The 22,535-nt window shown below is 44.6% G+C and overlaps 1 protein-coding gene across 1 annotated transcript in view; it reads right to left on the bottom strand.

Moving 5' to 3' along the window:
* Nucleotides 1–22,535, bottom strand: part of F13A1 (coagulation factor XIII A chain) — a 164,415-nt gene that overhangs the window by 24,070 nt on the left and 117,810 nt on the right. The window contains exons 10-12 of the mRNA XM_045497495.1: nt 22,291–22,379; nt 12,893–13,046; nt 5,314–5,601 (exon numbers count right to left, since the gene is read on the bottom strand). Of these exons, the coding sequence (XP_045353451.1) occupies nt 5,314–5,601; nt 12,893–13,046; nt 22,291–22,379 (531 nt within the window). The remainder of the gene's footprint in view (nt 1–5,313; nt 5,602–12,892; nt 13,047–22,290; nt 22,380–22,535) is intronic.

The following is a 22,535-nucleotide window of genomic DNA, read 5'->3' as shown; positions in this document are numbered from 1 at the left end:
AAACCCAAGGTCACTTCATACAACAAGAAATATCTCATAGGCCATAGGCCACCGTTAAGCAAAACTGTCAACTACTTAAACCCTTCCCTTGTAGTGCTCCACATTTTCTTTCCAGCCTTTTATGTACCAATCTGACATGATTTTTCTATTTAAGAGAAAGAAGCCTTTGAAACCAGTTTTTACCCTAGGCATTCAGCTCTCTCCCACCCCCTTTCTATTTGCAACTTAAAAGACCTCTGTGCCAAATCCTTGTTTCCTCAAGTCACTGCTGTTAGCTTTCAGGTGTTGAGGACAGGCCAGTGAGGATGAGGGCATTTGGAAAATGGTGGAGGGGTGGTCTGGGATCCCTTCTGCTCACCATCCGGGCTGAGGACAGGAATACTCTCCTGTGGTTCTGAGTAAAACAGTGAGGTTCTGTTTGGCAGCATTGCCCACTTTCTCTATCATTCTCATTTGCCACTGCCCAGGATTCAAGAGAGCAAAGGCCACTTTTGTGTTATCAGCCCAGCAGGCAGGCTCAACGGGGAAATGGGTGGCTCACGCCCCCATCCCCACACCCAGACACAGGCTCTGTAAAGGTTTACGGAATTGAACATCTCCACCACTGCTGTCTGCCTTTGGCCCAAGATTCCTTCTCCCTGTGGAAGTTATTGAAAGGAATGATTCCCATGCTCCATACTTGAAGTGCAAGGGACAGTCCCCAGTTGAAGAAATCTGAAATGAGGACAGGACTCTGTGTGGGGTGAGCCAGGGCACAGGGAAGGCCCCCTGACTTGTCATCCCACAGGCGAGGGTACATCAGGCCATGCTCATCATCTATGTCAAAGTCTCTTCATGGATGAGAAGATGCTGTGATGGTCTTGAGCCTCTGACTGCAGTTCTCAATCCTGGTTGCAGATCACAATCACCTGGGGACATTTAAAAACCTGCCCTGCTGAGTCCCACCACAGACCAATTAAATCAGAGTTTTGGGGGCTGGGGCCCAGGCATTATTTTAAATGTTCCAGGACAGTTGACTTTAATGTGCAGTTGGGGTGGGGAGGCACTGCTCCAGCAACCCCCCAGAGGATCCCCACGGAATCAGCTCTATAGAAGCCTTGGGTTACCAGAAGGTATGGCCCTTCCAGTGCAGCTGCTTGCTGCTCAGTGTGGTCTGCAGCCCAAAAGCACAGCCGTCACCTGGTAGCTCATTAGAGAAGCAGGTTCTTTGAACCCACCCCAGCTTACTGAATTAGGATCTGCATTTGAATAAGTGTCCATAGGACACATATTCAGTTTTGAGAAGCTCCTAGAGATAGGAAGGAGGTTCTAACAGAAGGGGTGGAGTTAGGGCAGAATTAGGGTGGACAGTCTCAATCTTAAAACCGAAAGTCCTGCACCCTGGAACCCATGCAATTCCTGGTAAGTTGGACAGGTTGGTCATTCTAGGCCAGTGGTTGTCAACTGGGGGTAACTTTGCCCCTAAGGGAATGATTAGTAATGTCTGGAGACATTTTTGGTTGTCACAACTGGGGATTGCTACCAACATCTAGTGGGTAGAGGCCAAGGATTCTGCAAAATATCCTATAATGCACACAAGAGCCCCCACAACAGCCTGAAATGGTAGTGGTGTCCGGGCTGAGAAACCCTCCCCTAGGCTATGCCGAGTTATTAGAATGTATTGGTCCATCTCAGACAAGTACTAAACAATGTGGCTAGGTTTTCTGGGCCAGTCCTATTCCATTTAGAATCAGCCTTTAGAATCTATGACCTTGGCTTGACCTTGGCCCTTGAATTCTGCTTTTTTGAATGACCCATTCATATTGCCTTCTTTGGGTCTGAGCCTGGACCCTACTTCCTCTATGGCTCCCCTGGTAATTAATTGTCCAGACACATAAGACTCCATCCCTTGACTGGCTACAACCTCAGATGAACACAAAGGGCCTCTTTTTCACTCCCCCAGATCTGGATGCATGCAGTGGGAAAATGGTATGCCTTGAAGAACATGCATTTTGTCTCTAGCTGCCTCCAGTAATAATAAAAAAAAATTGGACTCCTTCTAATTATTACTGGAGGGCTGTGTTTGACCACTGGGTTCCTTTAGGCAGGCGAGATGTGCCTGACTTCTTTCTACCAATCTTAACGGTGGCTTTGGCTACCTTTATAATGTTGGCACCAGGGCATTATTCTCTGGGGCTGGAACATTCTCTAAATCATAGCACTAAGGAAACTGGGCTGTGCTTCCAAGCCCCAGAGAACAGTGCTCCTGAAATAGTATGTTATATAAGTGCTGTGTTTTGCCACTGCACAAGAAATTGTTCTAGATAAAGTTTATTAAACGTGGCAAGAGAAAGAAGAATAGGTTTTCATTCTATGAGTGGTGGAGCTGGGATCCTGCCAATATCATTTACTGTGTCTGGGGAAAGCCAAGGGAGACACAGACAGGAGCTGCCTCATCTCTTTTTCCAAAAAGCAAAGAAAACTAAATATAGCCAAGTGGAAATGATAGCACCTTTGAAGGTACTGGAAGGTTTAAGTTATTCAAATCTTCCAAGCTGATTCTAGCCCACACATTCTCTTTAATCATCAATCTGGAAAGTATGCCTCCCATTCTACTTGGAAAACTTTTTTTGTAACACAGCCTCCTAGGACTGTACTCTGACTTGCTTGATCAAGGTCTAGAGTCAAGTGCCATTTTGCAATATACTGCAATTTATTTTATTTTATTTTATTTTATACTATTTTATTTTGTTTTATTTTATTTTATTTTATTGCAATTTATTTTAAATTGCAGTATGCAACCTATTGCCTACAGCCAATGCCACCTGGCCAGCTGTCCCTAGATCAATGACTGAGAGGGTTAATGGATCATGCCATTCTAGCCTACGAAATCATATAAGCTTCTTATCTCATAGGATTAGGGAGAAAAGGGGAAGAAGATGGAGCTCTGGGTCTCCCGTGAAGTGGGAAAAGGATGGTGCATAGTTAAACCTGAGTGAGATCATGCCTCATTTCTGCTCAAAACCCTCTATGGGCTCCTGCACTCACTTGGAATCAAAGCTAAAGTCCTCACAAGGGCTCACAGTTCTTTACATAATCTACACCCACCACTCTTCTCTGGCCACCTTTGCTCCCAACTCCAGCTTCCTGCCTACTCCTTGAACACATCAGACATGCTCTGGCCTCAGGGCCTTTGCATTCACAGTTTTTTTCTGGCTGCAAAGCTTGCTCCTTTCCTTCTGTCAGGTTTCTGTTAAATGTTACCTGGTTAGAGAGGTTTTCCCTGGTCACCCTACCCACACAGCATCCCCTTCATCCCTCACCCTGCTTAACCCTGTTTTATATTTTCCTATTATATGCATAATCATACTATATAGTACTTGTTTGTTTATTGTTCACTCCCTTAAGACCACAAATTCCATGAGGGTAGGCACTTCTGTTGTGCTCACTGCTGTGCCTCCAAAACAGTATCTAGACGTTCAGCATGAAATAAAGGTTTGGGGAATGAATCTACAACCCTGTGATGTGGGTGGTATTGTTCCCAGGAACAGAAGAGCTCTGATCAGATCACTTAAGTAACTTGCCTCAGGACACACAGCTGGTAGGTGAGGTAGTCTCGATTTACCTAAATCTCTATTTACCTAATTTCAAGATCCAGTTTCTGTAAACTCCACTGTGTCTGCCTGTTCTAACCAATTGGGATGCCTGTTCTCTTGAGTCCTTTACACTGACTACTCTTTTCATTAATAATTACCTTCCCTACCTCGAGGGATATAGGAAAAGTGCTAGATCTCCCAGTTTTACCCCCCACCGCCCCCAAATACTATGGTGATTTCCTAATTGTTAGCCACATTATTACAGCTATGGAATAGCTCAGTCTTGGAATTAGGATTTTTCAGAACAGTTCCCCACTTTCCTGGGGCTATCTTTCTAAAGCCTCAGAAGGGTATATTCACAGCGGCTTGGGACAACTGGTGAATCTAGAAAGCTTGAAAACAGTTGGATGTATGAGTTGGTTGTCTGGGGTTGGGGGTGCGTATTAGTCTTGCTTGCCTCCATGTTGTAAAAACTTATTATTTGTTCACCTTTAATTTTTTTTTTTCTTTTTCTGGGCCATATGTCAGGTCAACAGAAATCTAGTGCCTTGAAGCGTTCAGGTCCTTTCTAGCCTGCTCTAATTCGACATGCTTGGCCTAGAGACCAGGTTTTCCTGGTTAACTGATTCTACCAGTCATGTGACCAATTTTTGTGCCCCCTAAATACTTGTACCCCAAGAAATGGGTACTATTCAAGACTGGTTGAAATTGCAACCTCCAATGCAAGCTGGAGCCTGTCCAGCCCAATCCTGCTTAAAATATTCTGAACTTTTACAGTGAAGGAGACGCTTTGGAAGGCCATGCATTTGAGGGAGGCTGGCTAGGATCAAGGATGAGAAAGAGATCCCAGAAGAGGCAGCAGAGAGAACAAAACCCTTCAAAGGCTCCTGGACAGCACATCCTGGGTCTCTAGCGTCCTCTCTCAAGGGTGGGCTCATCGCTGTCCCTATACATCAGCAGATGAGTTTTCAGAAATGGCCTGTCCGCAGAGCTTAGATCTCCTGCCTCCTAAATGGTAAAGCAAAACACATCATTCCTACTGGGGTAGCCTGCAAAACTTTACCTGACTCAGGGAGAGTTACCAGTGGGTGGCCTGCTGTCTGACACCTGTGCATCACAAACTTTCCTGGGCACTAAAATCCCTTTGGGATCTTGTTAAAATGTAGATCCTGGTTTGACAGATGTGGGGTGGGGCCTAAGGGTCTGCATTTCCAACCACCTCCCAGGGGATGCTGATGTTTCAGGTCCTCGACCCACACTTCAAGTAGCAAGAAATTACATTTAATTCTCACGACTCATGGGGCTCTAGGCTTTGACAATTTTGGTGTTCTCTTCTTTTTTTTTAAATTTTAAAATATTTATTGACAGAGAGTGAGAGTGACAGAGAGAGAGTGAGTGAGAGAGAGAGATAAAGAACCCTAAGCAGGCTCCTTGTTGCCAGCCCAAAGCCTGATGTGGGGCTTGAACTCACAAACTGTGAGATCATGACCTGAGCTGAAATCAAAAGTTGGAGGCTTAACTGACTGAGCCAATCAGGCACCCCTCAGTATTCACTTCTATGCATGAGAGGTGAAGGTGACACTTGAGGCCCCCCTGGGAGAAAGGGATTCTCCCATGTGGTTCATGCTCCTGAGCTCTGGGACAGGATTTTAACTTTGGAAGTTATTAATGAGTGATACCACCAAGACAGGGAGGCAGAGAACAATTCCCAAGGAGAAGAGCCCCCTCATTAGCTTACAGGACATGGGCTCCAGCGTCACTTCAAATGTCTCCTTCTTGAATTCTGTCTTGGAGACTCCCGTGTAGAAGACAATGTTGCCTGAGAGATAGGCTGAGAGGGTGTAACGGTTGGGGCTGTTGTTCTGGAAGGTGATGGTGAGCTTGAAGTCTCTTCCCAGCACGGCTTTCTCCACTTCAAAATCCATGTCCACGTCAGACCTTGGTTTGACAATGCCATCTGTGTTGAGGGACTTTTTAGCCCCATACATCAGTGCAGTTTCTAGAGCCAGCCTCTCTTCTTCTTGGCCTAGGAAAGAGGCAGAGATAATGATAGGAAAAAAATAAATGCAATCCATCAAAGAGAAATTAATAAACACACAGTGTTGTCCTTGCTGGGTAGACTCCATAAGCCACACAACTGCCCTTCAAGTCAGGTGTGTCACCATGATTCCTATGTTACCAATTCTGCAAAGTCAGAGTTCTGGTCTGCCCAGGCTGCTGAGTTAGGTGGCATGACCAGGGCTTACCTGCAAGGGGGATGCTAACAGACTTGCTCTAAGGGCTGTTTCCCCAGTGCTGCTACTACGGGGTTCAGCAGGTAGAGTGGCACAATCTACCTCTTCTCAAATAGTGGCATCAATTTGCTTCTCTCCCCAAATCCTAGCTAGAATTTGGGGATCTCTAAGTAAAGATCTTGGCAATAGCTACATCTAACCACTCCAGCTGGTGCTATACGAGTTTTCTCCTATTCATGGATCTTTCTGGTAAGACCTGTATTCCTCATCTCTCTTTCCACTTGGGTCTCTCCCCTTTGCTCCTGCTGAGCTGACCCCTGGGCAGCTGCCATTCTGCCCTCTACTCCTTCCCCTGTTGCCATGTGGCCCCGAAAGGGTACAGAGATCACTTTTCCCAAGCAGTGCACGGCCCCATCCACTCAGACATGACCAATTGTTAACAAGCCTTCCCTGCCAAAGGGCTCTAAGACCAATTTCCCGTGGGGAGCACTGGGTTCTCTAGTGCCTCCGGATGTTCACTGTGTTCGTTAGAGCCTGTCAGAGGTTCTGAGATTGAGCCCTAAGGTGAGGAGACTTATTTAACCAAGACTTCCCAAATTCATCTGACACTGAACACATTTGTTTTGAGGGACACCTATTGGCATCTGGTGGTGCACCATATTTTCTAATGCAGTTTGAGATGTGTGTGCTGTTTTTAGGTAAATGTCTTCTGTTGGGATTTCCAAGGTGGCAGGGGAGGAGATGAAGGTGGGGGTGGGGCAGGGAGGAAAAGGGGTAAGTTCTGGAAGAATCAAACAATAACTTTGTGCAGGTGTGGAAGCAAAACATACAGGTACAAGTCAAGCCTCAGGGTTTGCTCCTCTTGGCTCAGCTGGGCTGATATTTCCTTACAGAGCCCTGGACAAAATGCTTGGCTTGAGGGGACAGGGCTTGAGGAGGTATGGAAAGATAGTCATTATTCTCTTTACCACCTGACTACCTTTGGGTGTATCTTTGTGCATCGTGGAAGACACAGAGGCAAATTCTTTGACTTGTGAAAACTAGTCATGGAAATGTTTAGCAAAAAAAAAAAAAAAAAAATCACTTTGAAATAAAAATGCAAACTTTTAAATTCATTAATTTTTTAAAATTATATTTTAACATATATTCATTTTTGAGAAACAGAGTGCGAGTTGGGGAGGGACAGAGAGACAGGGAGACACAGAATCCAAAGCAGGCTCCAGGCTCTGAGCTGTCAGCACAGAGCCCGATGCAGGGCTCAAACTCCTGGATGGTGAGATCATGACCTGAGCTGAAGTCAAAGGTTTAACAAACTGGGCCATCCAGGTGCCTCTAAATTTGTTAACTTTAAAATAATGTCTTCTACCTTAGTAATGAGATGCAATGCAGATGAAGAAGCCAATAACAATATCTACCACTGATAACGATGTGACAGGTATTGTGTTTAAGTGTGTGCTCGGCACTGTCTCATTTACTCCTCAGACAACTCTACAAGGCATGCACTATTGTTACTATCCATGTCCTTATTTGTAAAAAACAAAAAAAAGGATGCCTTCATCAGAGGATTGTTCGGAGGTTAGAGGGAGTATGCGCATGAGAATCAGCAGCTACCAGTACTTTGCAAAGACAGAAAATGACAATAGGTGTTGCAAACAAGCTTGAGTGGTGTGTGTGTGTGTGTGTGTGTGTGTGTGTGTGTGTTAACAATTTCTCTCATTGTCAAGATTGCAAGAATGTGCCAGGAACAACTGGTCTAGGACAAGCATTGGCTAGCACACATGCTTACAGATCAATAAGAGGGAGATAATAATAAGGGGAATGAGGGGCCATGAAAAGGAAAGTTCAGGGAAATGTTTTAGCAGAGAGCACCTGGCAAACAGCTCCTCGAGAGAGCATTACTGATTACTGCTTTGGATGGCCACCAGATATGCATTTAGGCAAAATGCAGGAGGGGAACCCCAGCAGCGGGGGCCTGGTCAGAGAGTGCCACCTTGGTGGGGAGAGAGGCCGAGCTGGTCCCAATGAGGAGAAGGGGCTGCGGAAGGCTTGTGGTGAGCCACGAGAGACTTTCTATAGGGTCATGGACAGAGGTGCCTCTGACCCCCCTCTGAGGATCAGCCGGCCCTGTGAGCAGGAAGCCAGGCCCACGTAGGAGGCAGGGACGTCAGGGTCTCCCCAGAGCACTGCAGAATCCCCGTCTCTCTGCGGTTGTGCTTTATGATCTGACATCTTCCATAATTCAGGGCCATGAATTCAGTGCCGTGGGAGAATGATCTAAAGCCAGATTACATTTTTTGAGATTCCTCTGTGGCCTCCAGGAGCAAGGTCAAAAGCAGCTTTCCATTAGCTCAGATATAATGAAAGCCCCCTTTTATGTCTGTGGAAGTTTCTTCTCATTGTTCAGGTGTTAGCTCAGATGTCCCCTTATCAGAGAGCACCCCCCTCCATTACCCTGTGTAACGTGTCCCCAAACCCAGCTCTCTCAGCTCTCACTGACACATTGCCTGGTTTTCTGTCCTTTTCCCAGTACTTGACTCTGCATGACATTATTTTCCCCACTAGAACCCATCTACATGTCCCCAGGACCTACGATCCAGCCTGGAACAGAGGCTCTGAAGGATGGAGAAGAACATCGGAGAGGCACATTGCTTTTATCCAGAGACAAAACTTTCATCTTTATGATAGATACTAAATAGTCCAGTTTGGGACATGTGATGTGCATGTAAGTTCACCTGTGAAAGTGTCACCTGCCTTACCATTTATTTGATGATTTGGTGCGGGTTGAGCCACTATAACGTCCAGGCACTGTACTAGGCTCCGAAGAGAAGCACGGCCCTTCCCTCACAGGTCTTGGACACTAGTGCAGAGAGATCACTGTACATGTGTCCATCACAGACTCTGGGGCAGACATTTGCGTGTGGGGCAGTAACATGGGGGAGAGACTCAACACCTCCTGGGGGCCGGGAAGTCTTCTCAGAAGGGTTTTTCTTTCCACAGTAAGAGCAAGGGCATGAAGACAGTGGCAGCCTGGCTCTGTGGATGACTGTCAGCAGCTCTCCTGGCTGCTGCTTGGGATGCCTGTGGATGTGGTCGGGAGGTGCAGTGAGGGTGCCCTAAAGGCAACTAGCAGAGGCTTGGCGAGCTCTGATTGGAATGCCCTTCAGGTAACAGAGGAGAGGAAGGGCTTTTAAGCAGCAGACTCAAATTTATATTTTAGATATGTCACTTTGGCAGCAATGTATGCATTAGACAGAAGGAAAGAGGATGTGGGGGGAAGGTGGAATTGGGAAGCTCCCGCAGGTAGCTGGGAGAAAAATACTCAAAGCCCGAGCTAAGAGTAGTAGTATTGTGATAATGATAGAACTACTGGCAGGAGCAGAAACTGACTCTTACTGGACATTTATTCTGAATCAGGCACTATGCTAAGGGCTTTCCACACCTGATGCCTTTAAATTCTCAGAGCGTGGCCATGGTATAGAGATAGGACAGGAGGTGAATTTGAACTATTTCAAAGGGGACGTTTAGAAGGTTTGCTGCTTGACTACATTGCTAAATCTTGGGTGGGGGGGACTGTGTTCTCTTCACTGGGGTCGGGAGTGGGGGAAACATCTGGGCAACGGAGGAGTGAGAGAAGGTGGCATACGGGAAGGGTCTGTTTCAGGTTTCTAAGGGAGACTTAAGTGAATGTGGAGTTGAACAGAGAAGCTGGGCCAAGGACACAGACTGGGCTGGGGGCGATTGGTAGATATGCAAATGTTAACATCAGCCTTGGAGAAAGAATGTAAAGTGGTTAGGAATGAAGCCCAAGGGTTGAGCCTAGACTAAGTAACCTTCAGAGATAGGGGAAAAAAGAGGAGTTTAGAGTTGCAGAAGGGGATAGAAGAAAGAGTCAGGTAAGCTGGGATGGAACCAGAGTGGAACAAAGAAAGGGAAGAGAGAATTTCAAGATCCAGGGCTGAGCAGTGGTGTCAAAAGGCACAGGAAGCTGAGGCAAGCAGGGATCTGCAAACATTTGTTTCACTTCGTGATCAGGGGGTCTTGGCAGACTTGGGAAGAGGAACTTCAAGGTTCTGCTGCCAGTAGCAGAACTGAGGCATGCTAGGCAAGAAATGAAAAGAAAAGGCCCCTGATAGGGCGCCAAGGGCGGGCAGCTCTTCCAAGATGTCTGGCCATGGAGGCCAAGAGGAAGAAAGAACAGGGTATGTTCAGTGGGGGATATATTGCTGAAAAAGAATTTCGTAACTTTTTTTTAAACGCAGGTGACACTTGATCCTGCTTAAATGCAAATGGGAAGGAGCTAACAGGGAAGGAGAGACAAAAATACGAATGACAGAGGGAATAATTGATGGAAGAAAAAGGAAATGGGATCCAGACACCATCATAAAAGAAGATAGATTGCCACACAAGTTTTAAGAATTCTGGTTTTCAAAATTTTATAGTTTCCTAATCTTATATATTTGAAAAGAGGTATAAAATTAATATTAAGCTTTAGTTCATCCAAGTGAAAAACGATCTTTCCACAATTTAGTTAATTAAAATAGTTAATTCCTAAATCTGGTAATAATTTCTATCTGTTTTTATTCATCTCCACATTTTAGTGGCCACATTCAGCATTTATGGAGAGAGAAATTATATGAGAGATTCAATAATGAGAATCAGAGTGACAAATGCATGACCATGGATGCCAGCAGCCTTTCCTAGGGGCCCGTGGCGATGTCTATAATCACTCAGTCTTTCCCGCCAGATCCCGGCACAGTCTCTGCATCCTTCTGTAAATAGCATCCAACTTGGTCATTCCTAAAGTCAGAATTTAAAATGCATCTGCCATTCTTGAGTAAGAGGCTAATTAACCTCCTGGGATCAAACTCCAGCCCAGAAGCAGGATGGGGAGTCTCTTACAGCTCTCTGTGAAGATCTAGGGGTTCTTCTGCTTGGACCAGACCCCCACACCGCCCACCTCCCTGAGCCTTGCCTTCTTGCCAAATTCTGGAAGCCTGACCCTCAGAGGTCTTTCTCATTCAGAGTTGGGACATTTTATTTCTTTTAATCTTGTGTCCACCCCTGGTCAAGCCCCTGACTCTGCTGTGGAGGTTTTTTCTTTTTCTGGGGGGGAGGGGGTCCTTTCTTTTTTGACATCTGACCCTGATTTGGCTTTCACTGCCACCTCCATAGATGACAGCTAATGAAAATGGTGCTCTGCTGTGTGGTTTACACAAGACAGCTGGTTGTCTGGATGGCTCCCTGCAGGGTTGCCTCTTGCTCTCAACACTGTCTGCTCAGGACTTCTTCCACACCAGGAGTTTATCTACAGTCCCTACTGGGCTGCCTTTTCCTGGAGAACTCTTTCCTCATGCTTCAGCTGGCCGATTCCTGTTTATCCTTATGTCTCAGTGAGCCCATCACTAATGTCCTCCAGGATCCTGAGTCTGGCTTGGAAGTCCCCTCTCTGTCTGCCCCTGTTCCAGACACCTGCTGCATAACTCAGTGAGGGCTTGCTTCCGCTAATCTCTCCAGCTAGACTGTGCATCTTGTTCCTACATAGTGCTGGGAATATGGTGGGTGGTTAATAGCAAGTTGTTGAATGAATGAGCGAATAAATGTGTGTATATTGCAGCTAGTTTCTTTCTCTTTTTCTATGGACTTTTAGTTTTCCTTTCCCGGCCTCTTTGCCTGTAACTCTATTACAAGAGGGCATTACTTGTTTGTTTGGTTTCATTGTACTTATGGTTGAAAAAAACTCTCATTTCAGGAAAAAGCCAAAAAGAAAAAAAAAAAAAAACCCAACTTTGTATCTATGTTGTGCAATGGATGATAACCAATAGAAGAGAAGAATGAACCATTTCAGAAATGCAGCAAAATCTCACTAGTTCAGATGACAAAAATCCTGAATTTCTAATACAATGCATGAGAGTTCTCAATTCAGCAAGCTTTCTCTTTATAGTGCAAATTGCTTTTTTAAATAAGAGCAGAGAGACTGTCTAAAATATTTAAAACAAATTCTGCACTTCTTAGCACTTCAGGAATACTGATGAATATTTAGGTATATGCTAATTACTTGTCATTTCTATCCATTCAGTAAAATAAATGCCACTCCTAAGAACCTCTGCTGGTGAATCATTTGTAAAATATACTCCACATTCTCCATCAAGGCACCCAAGCTCCTCTACCTCCTTTCTACTCCTGACCTTGGGTGGCTTTGTCTTCAGTCACTAGGCATTCTGAACTGATGGCTTAGTAATGTCTTCAGGACCCTACTTCACACCTCCCTGCCTTTAGTCATTGATGTTCCCACTGCCTGGAAGCCCTTGTTTATATTTATTTAATTGTGGTCTGTGACTTTTCTTATCCTAGTCTGCTTTTTCTGGATCTCCTGGTTGGACAGAGTGTCCTCCTTCTTTGTTCCCCAAGTTCCTTCTGCATGATGATCCTATCACTTTTCCAGGAATGGAAACTGGGTCCTGCTCACCATGGGGATCCCTGCCACCAAACCCAATTCCAGACATAGAGTAGGCACCTGGTACTGATTGAAATGGACTTGAACTCAACGGCTCCATTTGAAACCATCTACACAATAACTATTATTAACATTAACATTATTTTATAACTGAAACCTAATGGGCCTGAATTAGTGAGATTACACTGTCCTCTTAATATTGTATTATCTGTCTCAAGGGACTTTTGTGATAATTCAGTGGGACAATGTATGTGAAAATAGTTTGTAAAGTACTAAACAAATGTGAATGGTTGTTTACATTTCTGTAATTGAACTAAAATGATACTAGTTAGACAATGTTTTCTATTATTGGAAGTTAAGATTCTTTCATGTTTTTGTGCACAAGAATACATTCTATATATTGTATGAAAATAGACATGACTTTAAACCAAATCATTTTCACAGGCCATGTGAAAGGGAATTTTGCTCAGAGCAAACAAACAAAGAGAACTACAAGGAAAATTGTGGATGTGGTGTGTTTACCTCATGAGAGTTTATAGTTCATTTTGCAGGACACATTTCATAGTGACAGTGGGGAAGTACCAAACAAGCTTGGGCAAAGAAATCTTCATTCAGTGGCAGTAAGTTACCTTCTTGGAATTTGTAGGTATCAGTAATATCCCTTATGCCATCTCCTCCAACTTCTTTGGTCACAATTAATTTGCCAATGTGGGTGGTATCAACGTTTTCAACCACATGAGTGCCATCTTTCTTGACTGTAATGTAAATGAGATCACTGTTGACCTAAAAACAGGAGAGGAGAGCATTAGCCATCATTCAATGTCCTTGTCACCAAAATCTCTCTCAGGGATGTAGTCATCTGGGATCCCTACAGTTGACATGTTCCTTTCTTCAACAACATTGGATTCACAGGGCTGGACTCATTTTAAAATGAATCTCAAGGGCAGTCTAGCTTCCATTAGCCACCAGGTGTCATAAGTTAAGAGTATCTGGACTATTGATTGTTCAAGCATCAACCATTTCTTTCTTCCCTTTTTCTTCCTGGTGAATCCCACCTCCTCAGAATGAGCCAAAAGCACCAAGCCTGTTACTTGCTTTCCCAGACTGCTTTTAAGCCAGCAGTGGCTATGTGACCTACTGCCAGGAAGAAGAGGAAGTCTGCTGGGTGGCTTCTGGGAAGGATTCTCCTCCATTATAAAGGAGAGAGTTTGCCCTTTCCTTCTGGCTTTGCATGTTTTCCCAAGAAGTGACATGATGCTTGGAGCTTCTGTAGCCACCCTGGGACAGTGAAGAGAAATACCGCCAACAATACAAAGATGGCCAAGTAGAAAGATAAGAAGCACATGAGGGCTTAGCAGTGCTGTTAAATATCTGAGCCAACCTTGGGACTGCTTCCTTTAGGATTGAGAAAAAATTATAGTTAAATTCCTCTTGTTTAAGTCATTTTAATTCTGTTACTTGCAGCCAAAAGCATTTTAATTGAAAAATGATATTAGGCCATGAGGAAAAATTCAGGTAATTTTCTAGTGGTTCAGCAACTAAACCATGTTATTTGTGGTGTTTGGAAACAGCATCTTGGGGCCATGCTGGCTGACCCCCAAACTCTTCTGACATTCTGCCTTATGCTCTACCTTTCAGAAACAATGTCTAAAGCTGTGCCTGAAGGCTGATTCCCACAGCATCTCTTTTTATATTCTTTACAACCACTTTCTTGGGATCCCATTTACTAGCATGGGAGTGGGTAGAAAATACCAACTATAGTGCACTGTCAGGAGCTCCAGCTGAAAACAGTCCCTGATGTGTTCACAAAATGCTTTCTGAGCTGCAGATTCCTACTCTTTCAAATAGGGCGATAATAGCACCTTCCTCAGGGTGGTTGCCAGAATTAACTAAAAAGATGTCTGTAAATTACTTATCATAGGGCCTGGAGTGGATCAGTCAACAAATAATAATAATAATAATAATAATAATAATATCATAAATTAATATATAAGTAGTACTGCCCAAATACTGTAGTGCTATAGTCTTAAAGATGGACAAAATACATTTGGTTACTGACTGCCCTTGTAGAATTTACTTTCTAATAAAGGAGATTCTGTGCATTAGAATCACCTGGGGAACTTTTAAAAAAATAGGAGGTCTTGGGTGGGACCCTAAATCTATTATTTTTTTATATTTAATTTTTTAAATTTTATTTTAGGGAGAGAGAGAGCAAGCAGAGGAAGGGGAGGAGGAGGAGGAGGGGAGAGAGAGCGAGAGAGCGAGAGAGAATCCTAAGCAGGCTCCATGCTCCCACAGCCCTGGGATCATGACCTGAGTCAAAATCAAGAGCCAGAATCTCAACTGACTGAGCCACCCAGGTGATCCTACATCTATTATTTTTAAAAGAAGTTCTGAAATATTGTCTTGGACAACCAGACCTGAGCACCCCAGCAATATGGTACAATAAGTACCTTGTGGGGGAACATCCAAGATACCATGGGAGCACCTGGGGCAGTGGGGTGGGCCAGGGTGGGCGTGGTTAGGAAGTAACAGCCAAGTTGAAAGCTGGAAGATGCATAGGAATTAGCAAGCTAAAGGATCTCATGTTAAGTGTTCATAGCCAAACAACCAAAACTCACAAAAGAACACAAGGAAATTTTGGGAGGGAATGGCCATGTGTAGTTCCTTCATTGTGGGAAGGGTGTCACATGTGTATGGGTATGTCTGAACTCATCAAGATGCATATGTGAAATGTGTGCAATCTTTTACATTAATCATATCCCAAGAAAGCTAAAGAGAATAAAGCAAAAAAAAAAAAAAAAAAAAAAAAAAAAAAAAAAAAAAAGAAGAAGAAGAAGAAGGAGAAAACAGAATGGAGAATGGAGAGAGGAAGGTTGTGACAGATAGAGAGATTGGCCACTGCCAGGATATCTGAGGGTATTTGAGAGACACACTGGATCAGCTGCAAGAACCTTGGGTTCTGATCTGGAATGCGTACTTTTAGAAACTTACATTTCTGCTTCTATAAAATGAAAATAATTATACTTGTTCTGCCAATTTCATAAGAACATTTTAGTGAGATAGGATCTATGTGAGCATGGCATATAAACTTTAAAATTGAGTAAAAATATAATGGTTCTTATTAGGTAATGTGGAACTTGATGATAGAACCCTAACTTTCCAAATTGAGGTTAAGAAGAACAACTTTTTGCTGCTTTCTCACAAAATGCTCTGAATTTACATGAAATCTGACCTCTACTAAGGAGAAAACAAGTAGCCATCATTTATTGATTAACCATGAGGTTTCAGGGACACTTACAAATTATGTAATTTAAACCTCACAACCATAGACATCTGATAATAATATATATTATTATCCCTATTTTACAGATGAGGCTGCTAAGTGGGTCAAGAAGCTGTCAGCAAAGTGTGTGTAGTCACATAGTTGGTTCCTGCTAGAGAATGAAAATCCTGGGCTGGCCCACAGCCTGTTCCCTAACCTTCAACCTGGGCTCACCCATTCCCTGACCTTCATCGTGCATTGCCTTTTCCACATGCTCCTGCCAGACCACGAGTGCTGCCATGAGATGGTGAGATGGTTTCATGCCTGGGGTTCAGGTGGTTCCATGGGCCTCAGATGTCTGAGGGGTGATAAATAGTGGCCTTGTTCTTTAGCAGAATAACCATGGCTTCACAGCACCAGCCATAGAGTGTGAAAGGCCAAAATATGAAATCAGAAATAGGCAATGACAGAGCAGACACCTAAGGAATATTTATCATTTTGGGGGGGGGGGAAGTTAAGGAAACTAAATGAGCTTCCTGAGAATTTTGGCTTTCCCTCTGGAGGAGACCATACAAGCCCAAACAGCTCCCTCCTCCACTTGCTAATTATAGCAACAATGCTGATAAATATCCTCTTAATAACAGCCCTTACAACAGTTTAGTTTTCCAGTGAGACAAGGCTAAATATGAAAGTGGCTAACTCATTGTTTCCTCTGGAGTATAGAGCTTAGGAAATTTATGTGGGCTAAAATCTCAGGCCAGCCCAGCAGTACTGTCCCTTGTGGAGAGAGGAGAGGAGAAACCCACATATGAAATGGCTATTGCATATGTATGTCGGAGGAGTGTGGAGGGAAAGTATTCTTTCCAATCGACATTAGCAAGCTTTCTTTTTGGTTTCAGCCACCAGTGTAATGGTCCTCCGTTTCGGCTGCATATGAGCCCCCGAGTGCTTAAGAGAGTACCGGTGATAACCTAGGTACTAGGGGCACCTGAGTGGCTCAGTTAGTTGACCATCCAGCTTTTGGTTTTGGCTCAGGTCTTGATCTCACAGTTCATGAGCTCCAAGTACAGCTCCAGGCAGACAGGGCAGAGCCTGCTTGGAATTTTCTCTTTCTCCCTCTCTCTCTGCTCCTCCCCTTCTCTCATTCTCTCTCTCTCTCTCTCTCTCAAAATAAATAAATAAACTTAAAAAAAAGTACCAGTGATAGGCCCCCATCCAAGGCCAATAGCATGTCTGTGGTAGACTGTTATAAATACAGGTGATGCTGGAAAGAATATTGGACCTACACTGTATGACTTTAGGCAAATTACTCAATATCTCTGAGCTTGGGTTTAAAATTCCCATTCTTGCAGGGCTGAAAGGTAGATTAGTACTGCTAGAGAAAGTCCTATGTTTAAGGGTAATTTCTTTTGAATGGAAAGGAGTCTTATTGGCCTTCTAGTCCTATCCCTACATGTGAAGGGATGTGGTTATGCAGAATGTGGGCATCCCACCGTGAAACCCAGTGCTGGTTTCAGCACACCACACCTTTGCCTCCTTGTCACACAGACACTTCCTAGTCAGCCTCTGCTGAGGTGCTGAGCCCCAGGGACTCAGCAAAGGTGGGCTGGGGCAGCTGGCTAAGGGTCCCCTCTCTACAAACTTCTGCTTGTGCCCGTGGAATGTGAGCATATGTCTACTGCTGGCAGAAGCTACAATTTTTACCAATAAGGATGGAAACTCTTCTCAGGGTCCAGGAAAATTTGCTTTGTTCACTCACTTCCAAGTAGAGATAACTACAAAATAGGCTGTGCAGAGAAAGTGATGCTCCTCTAGGGGCATATGGAGGCACTGGGTACCTGCTTGGTTGGAGAGCCTTTCTGGCACAATTGTCATCCGTCTACCCTGTGCTTGCCATTCCTTCAGACTGTAGGGGTCGGCTACATGTTCAGGCACCTGTGTGTGCTCCCTGCTGCCCCATCCCTGGGCCTCATCTCCCGCCAGGACTTGCCAGCACCTGAGGGCACCATCTGGATCCTATCACTCTGAGACTGTTCTCAGCAGTGTACTCTGCATCAGATTTTGTTAGCTTGCTGGCTTGGTTCACTGACCCAACCATCCATCCATCCATCCATCCATCCATCATTCATTCAACAAGTATTTATTCATGACTACAATGTGCTAGAACTTGCTTTCAGTGATGAGGATACGTTCGTGGAGCTTATATTCTAGAAGGGAGAGAAGGAATAATACTAAGGCAGGATAGAAGGATAAAAGGGCAGGAAGTGAGATTTTAGGTGGGGTTGGGGTGGGGGGAGTGAAGGCCTTTTTGAGAAGGTGACCTGTGCAGAGACCTGGATACAGCAAGGGGTTAGGCATGCAAAATGTGGTGGAGGCTGGGGAGGGCTTTCCTAGCAAAAGGAACGGTATATATAAAGATTCAGAAACAAGAGTATGTTTGCATGTTGCCAGAAGAGCAAGGTCAAGATGGCTGGAAGGAAATGAGGAAGGGATAGGGGTGGCAGGAAAGCCAGCGGCCAGATCACACAGAATCTTGTAAAGACTTATTATGCAAAATTTTATTATAACAGTGGTGGAAATCCATTAGAAGGTTGGGGCAAGGGAGTGATGTGTTTTGTTTACAATTTTAAAGGACAATTCTGGCTGGTTTATGGAGAATAGACAGGAGAGGGGTAAGAAAGCAGAAGGGAGGTGGGCTAGGGGTCAAGTTCATAGAGCTCAGTGTTGTACAGAGCCCAAAGGGTAACAATGGGGATCACAGACCTGGGTGGACACATGGTGTTTTTGGAAGGTATTTCCAGCAAGATGCATGAGGAAGATTAAGAAGAGAAGCCAATCTGATTCCCAAATCATATATGGCAGTTGAATAAATAGAGAAATTATTTTAGATCCAAATAGGAGCCGTAAGAATGGACTAACAAGTGGTAGTGAAATAACCTTGAGTTGAGAACTGCTGACCAAGAGCAAGGGAAGATGCTACGTAGCTTCTGAGCAATGGAGCAGTTATCCTGGCCCTGGGGGACCAGCTGTCATTGCTGCAAACATCAGCTCAGTGCCAGGGAGGGAAGGGGGAGTGTGCATGTGCAGGAATGTGCATGCAGTGCAAGTTTGGGATGGAATGGTGTGAAGGGGAGGACAGAGACAGTAAGAAGCTAAGATAGAAGCGAAGCAGCAACTCCCAAGCATTCAGTGAACACGGGAACTCAGGAGGGGACTCTGGACTTAGGACTGCTCTGCTCTCTCCCTTTAGAAGCTGTAGGCCACCACGAGCAAGGGAGAGAAAAGGCAGATGGGCTTCTAAAACGGAGGCCTTCTCAGAGCATGAGAAGGGAGGAGGGCAGAGAAGTGGGCATGGCATCAAGCCCTGGAAGAAATCCAGACACATGAAGAATACATTTCTACAATGGAGGAGGAGAGGGAAAGGGGCAGAGGTGGAATGCTTCCCATGTGCATGCCTCTTTTTTTTATTTTTTTCAATTTGAGTACAGTTGACACACGATATTACATAAGTTTCAGGTGTACAACACAGTGATTCAACTTCTCTATACGCTATGCCGTGCTCACAAGTGTAGCTCCCATCTGTCCCACACAGCGCTATTACAACATCATTGACTACATTCCCTGTGCTGTGCCTTTCATCCCTGTGGTTTGTTCTAAAACTGGAAGCCTGTATCCTCTGCTCCCCTTCACTTCTTATTTTGGATTCTGCTTTCACTGAAGGAGACCATGGCTCTGAGAAGATCAAAACACGTCAGCGAACATGATGTTTAATCCAGCCCGGAAGTGAGTAAGGAATGACCAAGAAAGTCAGCGAAGCGAGAGGCAAGAAAAGGCAAACTCGGCCGACCGCCTGGGGTGTCAACAGGCAGGCTTCCGCAGCCAGCGGATGGAAAAGGGAAGGAAGGATGTAGAATGAACCTGAGTCACGTAAAGTTAAATACGATGCCCCCCATGCGGTCCTACTCTGGGTACCCTTGAGAAAATATTCCTCACACACTTTGAACAGCTTGAGTGTCTCTTATAAATGGCTCAGCCCTGGGGCTCAGCCCGTGCCAAAGCAACAAATTGTATGCTCTGTCAGACAAGTCTGCAGTGGCTGAGAGAAGAGTAATTATGATCTGTGAATCCCAATGACACGCATAACACCCCGATCTATATTTAATAATAGCAAAAAGCGTTTGCATTAACAGCTATTAGGCAATGCACTCTTGGAGAGAGGTCTCCTTCTTTGCAGCAATAAAGCATAATAAAAATATGAAAACAAGTCTTTGTGAATTTTAGAGTGATTTCCCATTAAGAGGTTCTCCCAGCATCGTAAATTATCAGTTGGCGGCTGGGGAAGTTGGGAGAAATCTTCAAATCCCAAAGTGAAATCGAGGGGATGAAATTCTAAATATGGTCTGCCTGTTTCCCCCAGGCTTCTAGCAACTGCAATGGTAGTTTCCGTGGAAGAAATACTGTTCCCTTTGCGTATTTCAAATGCCCGATCTTGTTGTCTAAATATTCACACTTCCTAATGTTTACTTCCTAAACATTTCTGGATGCTGCCTCCACTTTCCCTGCTCTGCTGTTGTCATTTGGGGGGTTCAGGCCCCTGCCTTCTCAGGTGGGAATGGAGAAAGCACAGCCTCCCAGCTCCCCTTCCCCCACCCCTCCGGGGCAGCACCTTCAAGTCCAGGCTCCTTCCGGCTTATGTCTCTCCCCTGTGGTGGAGGGGAGTAACCATTTCTGAGGATATAAAGTCCCCACTTCCAGTTCCTTCTGCCTTCATCTTTGACACCCCTGATGCATCACTTTTTGTGAGTCTGCACAGCTTGTAATTTCCCATACACACCATCCTGATGCTCAATTTGTCCCCTCTGCCTAAAATTCTTTCCTTCCTCCGGCATCTTTCTTACCTCCTTGGCCTCCGTGTGTTCCCACAATGCTCTGCTCATCCACTGTGGCTATCACACAGGTGTCATTATTTAAAAAAATTTTTTTTCCAACGTTTATTTATTTTTGGGACAGAGAGAGACAGAGCATGAACGGGGGAGGGGCAGAGAGAGAGGGAGACACAGAATCGGAAACAGGCTCCAGGCTCTGAGCCATCAGCCCAGAGCCTGACGCGGGGCTCGAACTCACGGACCGCGAGATCGTGACCTGGCTGAAGTCGGACGCTTAACCGACTGCGCCACCCAGGCGCCCCACACAGGTGTCATTATTGTCTGCCCTCATATCACCCTCCCTCCCTGGACCATGTCTTATGGCCTTTACTGTCCTACTCAGTTCCTGACCCATATTTCTCAACTAACAAATCTGCATGTATTAAATATAGATCATTTATCACCCATATTGCTTATCTGACAATTAGTTCCACAGTCTCTCGTATTACTGTTATGTAACTTTTGATGTGCCTTGTGTACTGTCACCTCCCATCAAGAATCTATATTCTTAAGGGAAGAGGCTTCTGAATTCCCCACAGGACAGTGCCTGCCACATATTTATAACAGTTATTTATTCATTCCTGAGTAGTAATAGAGTGTGATGGTTACTGGCATGAGCACAAGTACCTGCCTGGCTTTAGATCTTAGCATTATTATTCATTAGTTCAATGAATGTAGAAAGGTTACTTAACCACTCTGCCTCAATTTTCTTTTCTGTAAAACGGGAAGAATCATAATACTGATTTTATTTTACTTAAATGTTTATTTATTTATTTTGAGAGAGAGTAAGCGGGGAAGGGGCAGAGAGAGAGGGAGAGAGAGAATCCCAAGCAGGTTCTGCACTGTCAGTACACAGCCCAATAAGAGGCTTGAACTACAAACTGTGAGATCACGACCTGAGTGGAGATGAAGAATTGGATGCTTAACCTACTGAGCCACCTAGGCGCTCCCATAATACCAACTTTAAAGGGTGACTAAGAGCCTCAAATGGTAGGCAAAGTGATTACATAGTAAGAACTCAGTATACAACAGACATTACTCCACTGAGTTTATTGGTGAAACTATACTCTGGGCAAATCCTGCCTCTCAGCCTGTCACATGTTTCTCTGCTCTCTACTCCCTGCCCTCAGCAGCCTCCCAGCCTTCTCCTTTACCAACACCTCTTGTATCTAATTTGAATTTTAGAGATCTCCTTGGAGTAATCTCCAACCACATCATCTGCTTCTAGTCCCCATCCACATCTTCCAGAATTTCAGACCCTTCACCAAAGTGTCCCCATCAACCCATTAAGTGTGCTGCCTCCAGGCTGCCTTTCCCTCCCCTCCATATTCCAGCAACTTGGCTCTCCCTCCCTGTGGACGGAGGATGGCCTGGAGTGGCAGAAAATGGGTTGCAGTTCCCAGACTAAGACCATGTCTGGCGTGCATTTGATTTTGTTTTTACATGAATAGCTAGGTTAGTCTGGGAGTGAAGCAGTATGCTCTGAAATTTCAATTCATGGACTGTCTCTACCAATCTTTAGTTGAGAGATTCACTTAGCCACTTAATTTCTTAGGAGCAGTTGATACTTATTTCATGGGCATGAAAAACTAAGGTAAGGTTAGTAATACAATTGCTTTTCAAGGAGAAAATCTTAGAATATCAAAGAAAGAAAAAAGTTAAGTAACAACTGCATTTTGATTTAAGAGCCTAGAGGTTGGAATGATGTCTAGTCAACTTTGTAGACATGAAACACATGCCGTGTACCTGGGAAATTTAGAAGTAACAACCTGGTGTATTATTTTTCAAGTGTTAACAGGTTGGGGAAGAAAGCACTTTTCTACAGTTTTTCACTTACCTCTGCAAAAACAAAGGGTGCATCAAACTGGAAGCAAATATGACCGTGCTTAATGGCTTGAACAGAGGCTGGACCACACCGATACATCCCTGCATCACACAGAGGAAAGGAAGTATGAGTTTGTCATCTTCAATTCTGTCCAGACGCAGATACAGGCTCTGTAGAGGCAAGTGTTCCCAACTTCATTGCTGAATTAGCCCAAATGCTTCCCATGGTCAGAGAGGGCAAATGACCAACATGTGTAA

The sequence above is a fragment of the Leopardus geoffroyi genome, chromosome B2 (genome assembly GCF_018350155.1).
Source record: "Leopardus geoffroyi isolate Oge1 chromosome B2, O.geoffroyi_Oge1_pat1.0, whole genome shotgun sequence".
NCBI lineage: Eukaryota > Metazoa > Chordata > Mammalia > Carnivora > Felidae > Leopardus > Leopardus geoffroyi.
Note: the sequence above shows the minus strand (reverse complement) of the source record. Positions and strands in the feature narration are given on the sequence as shown.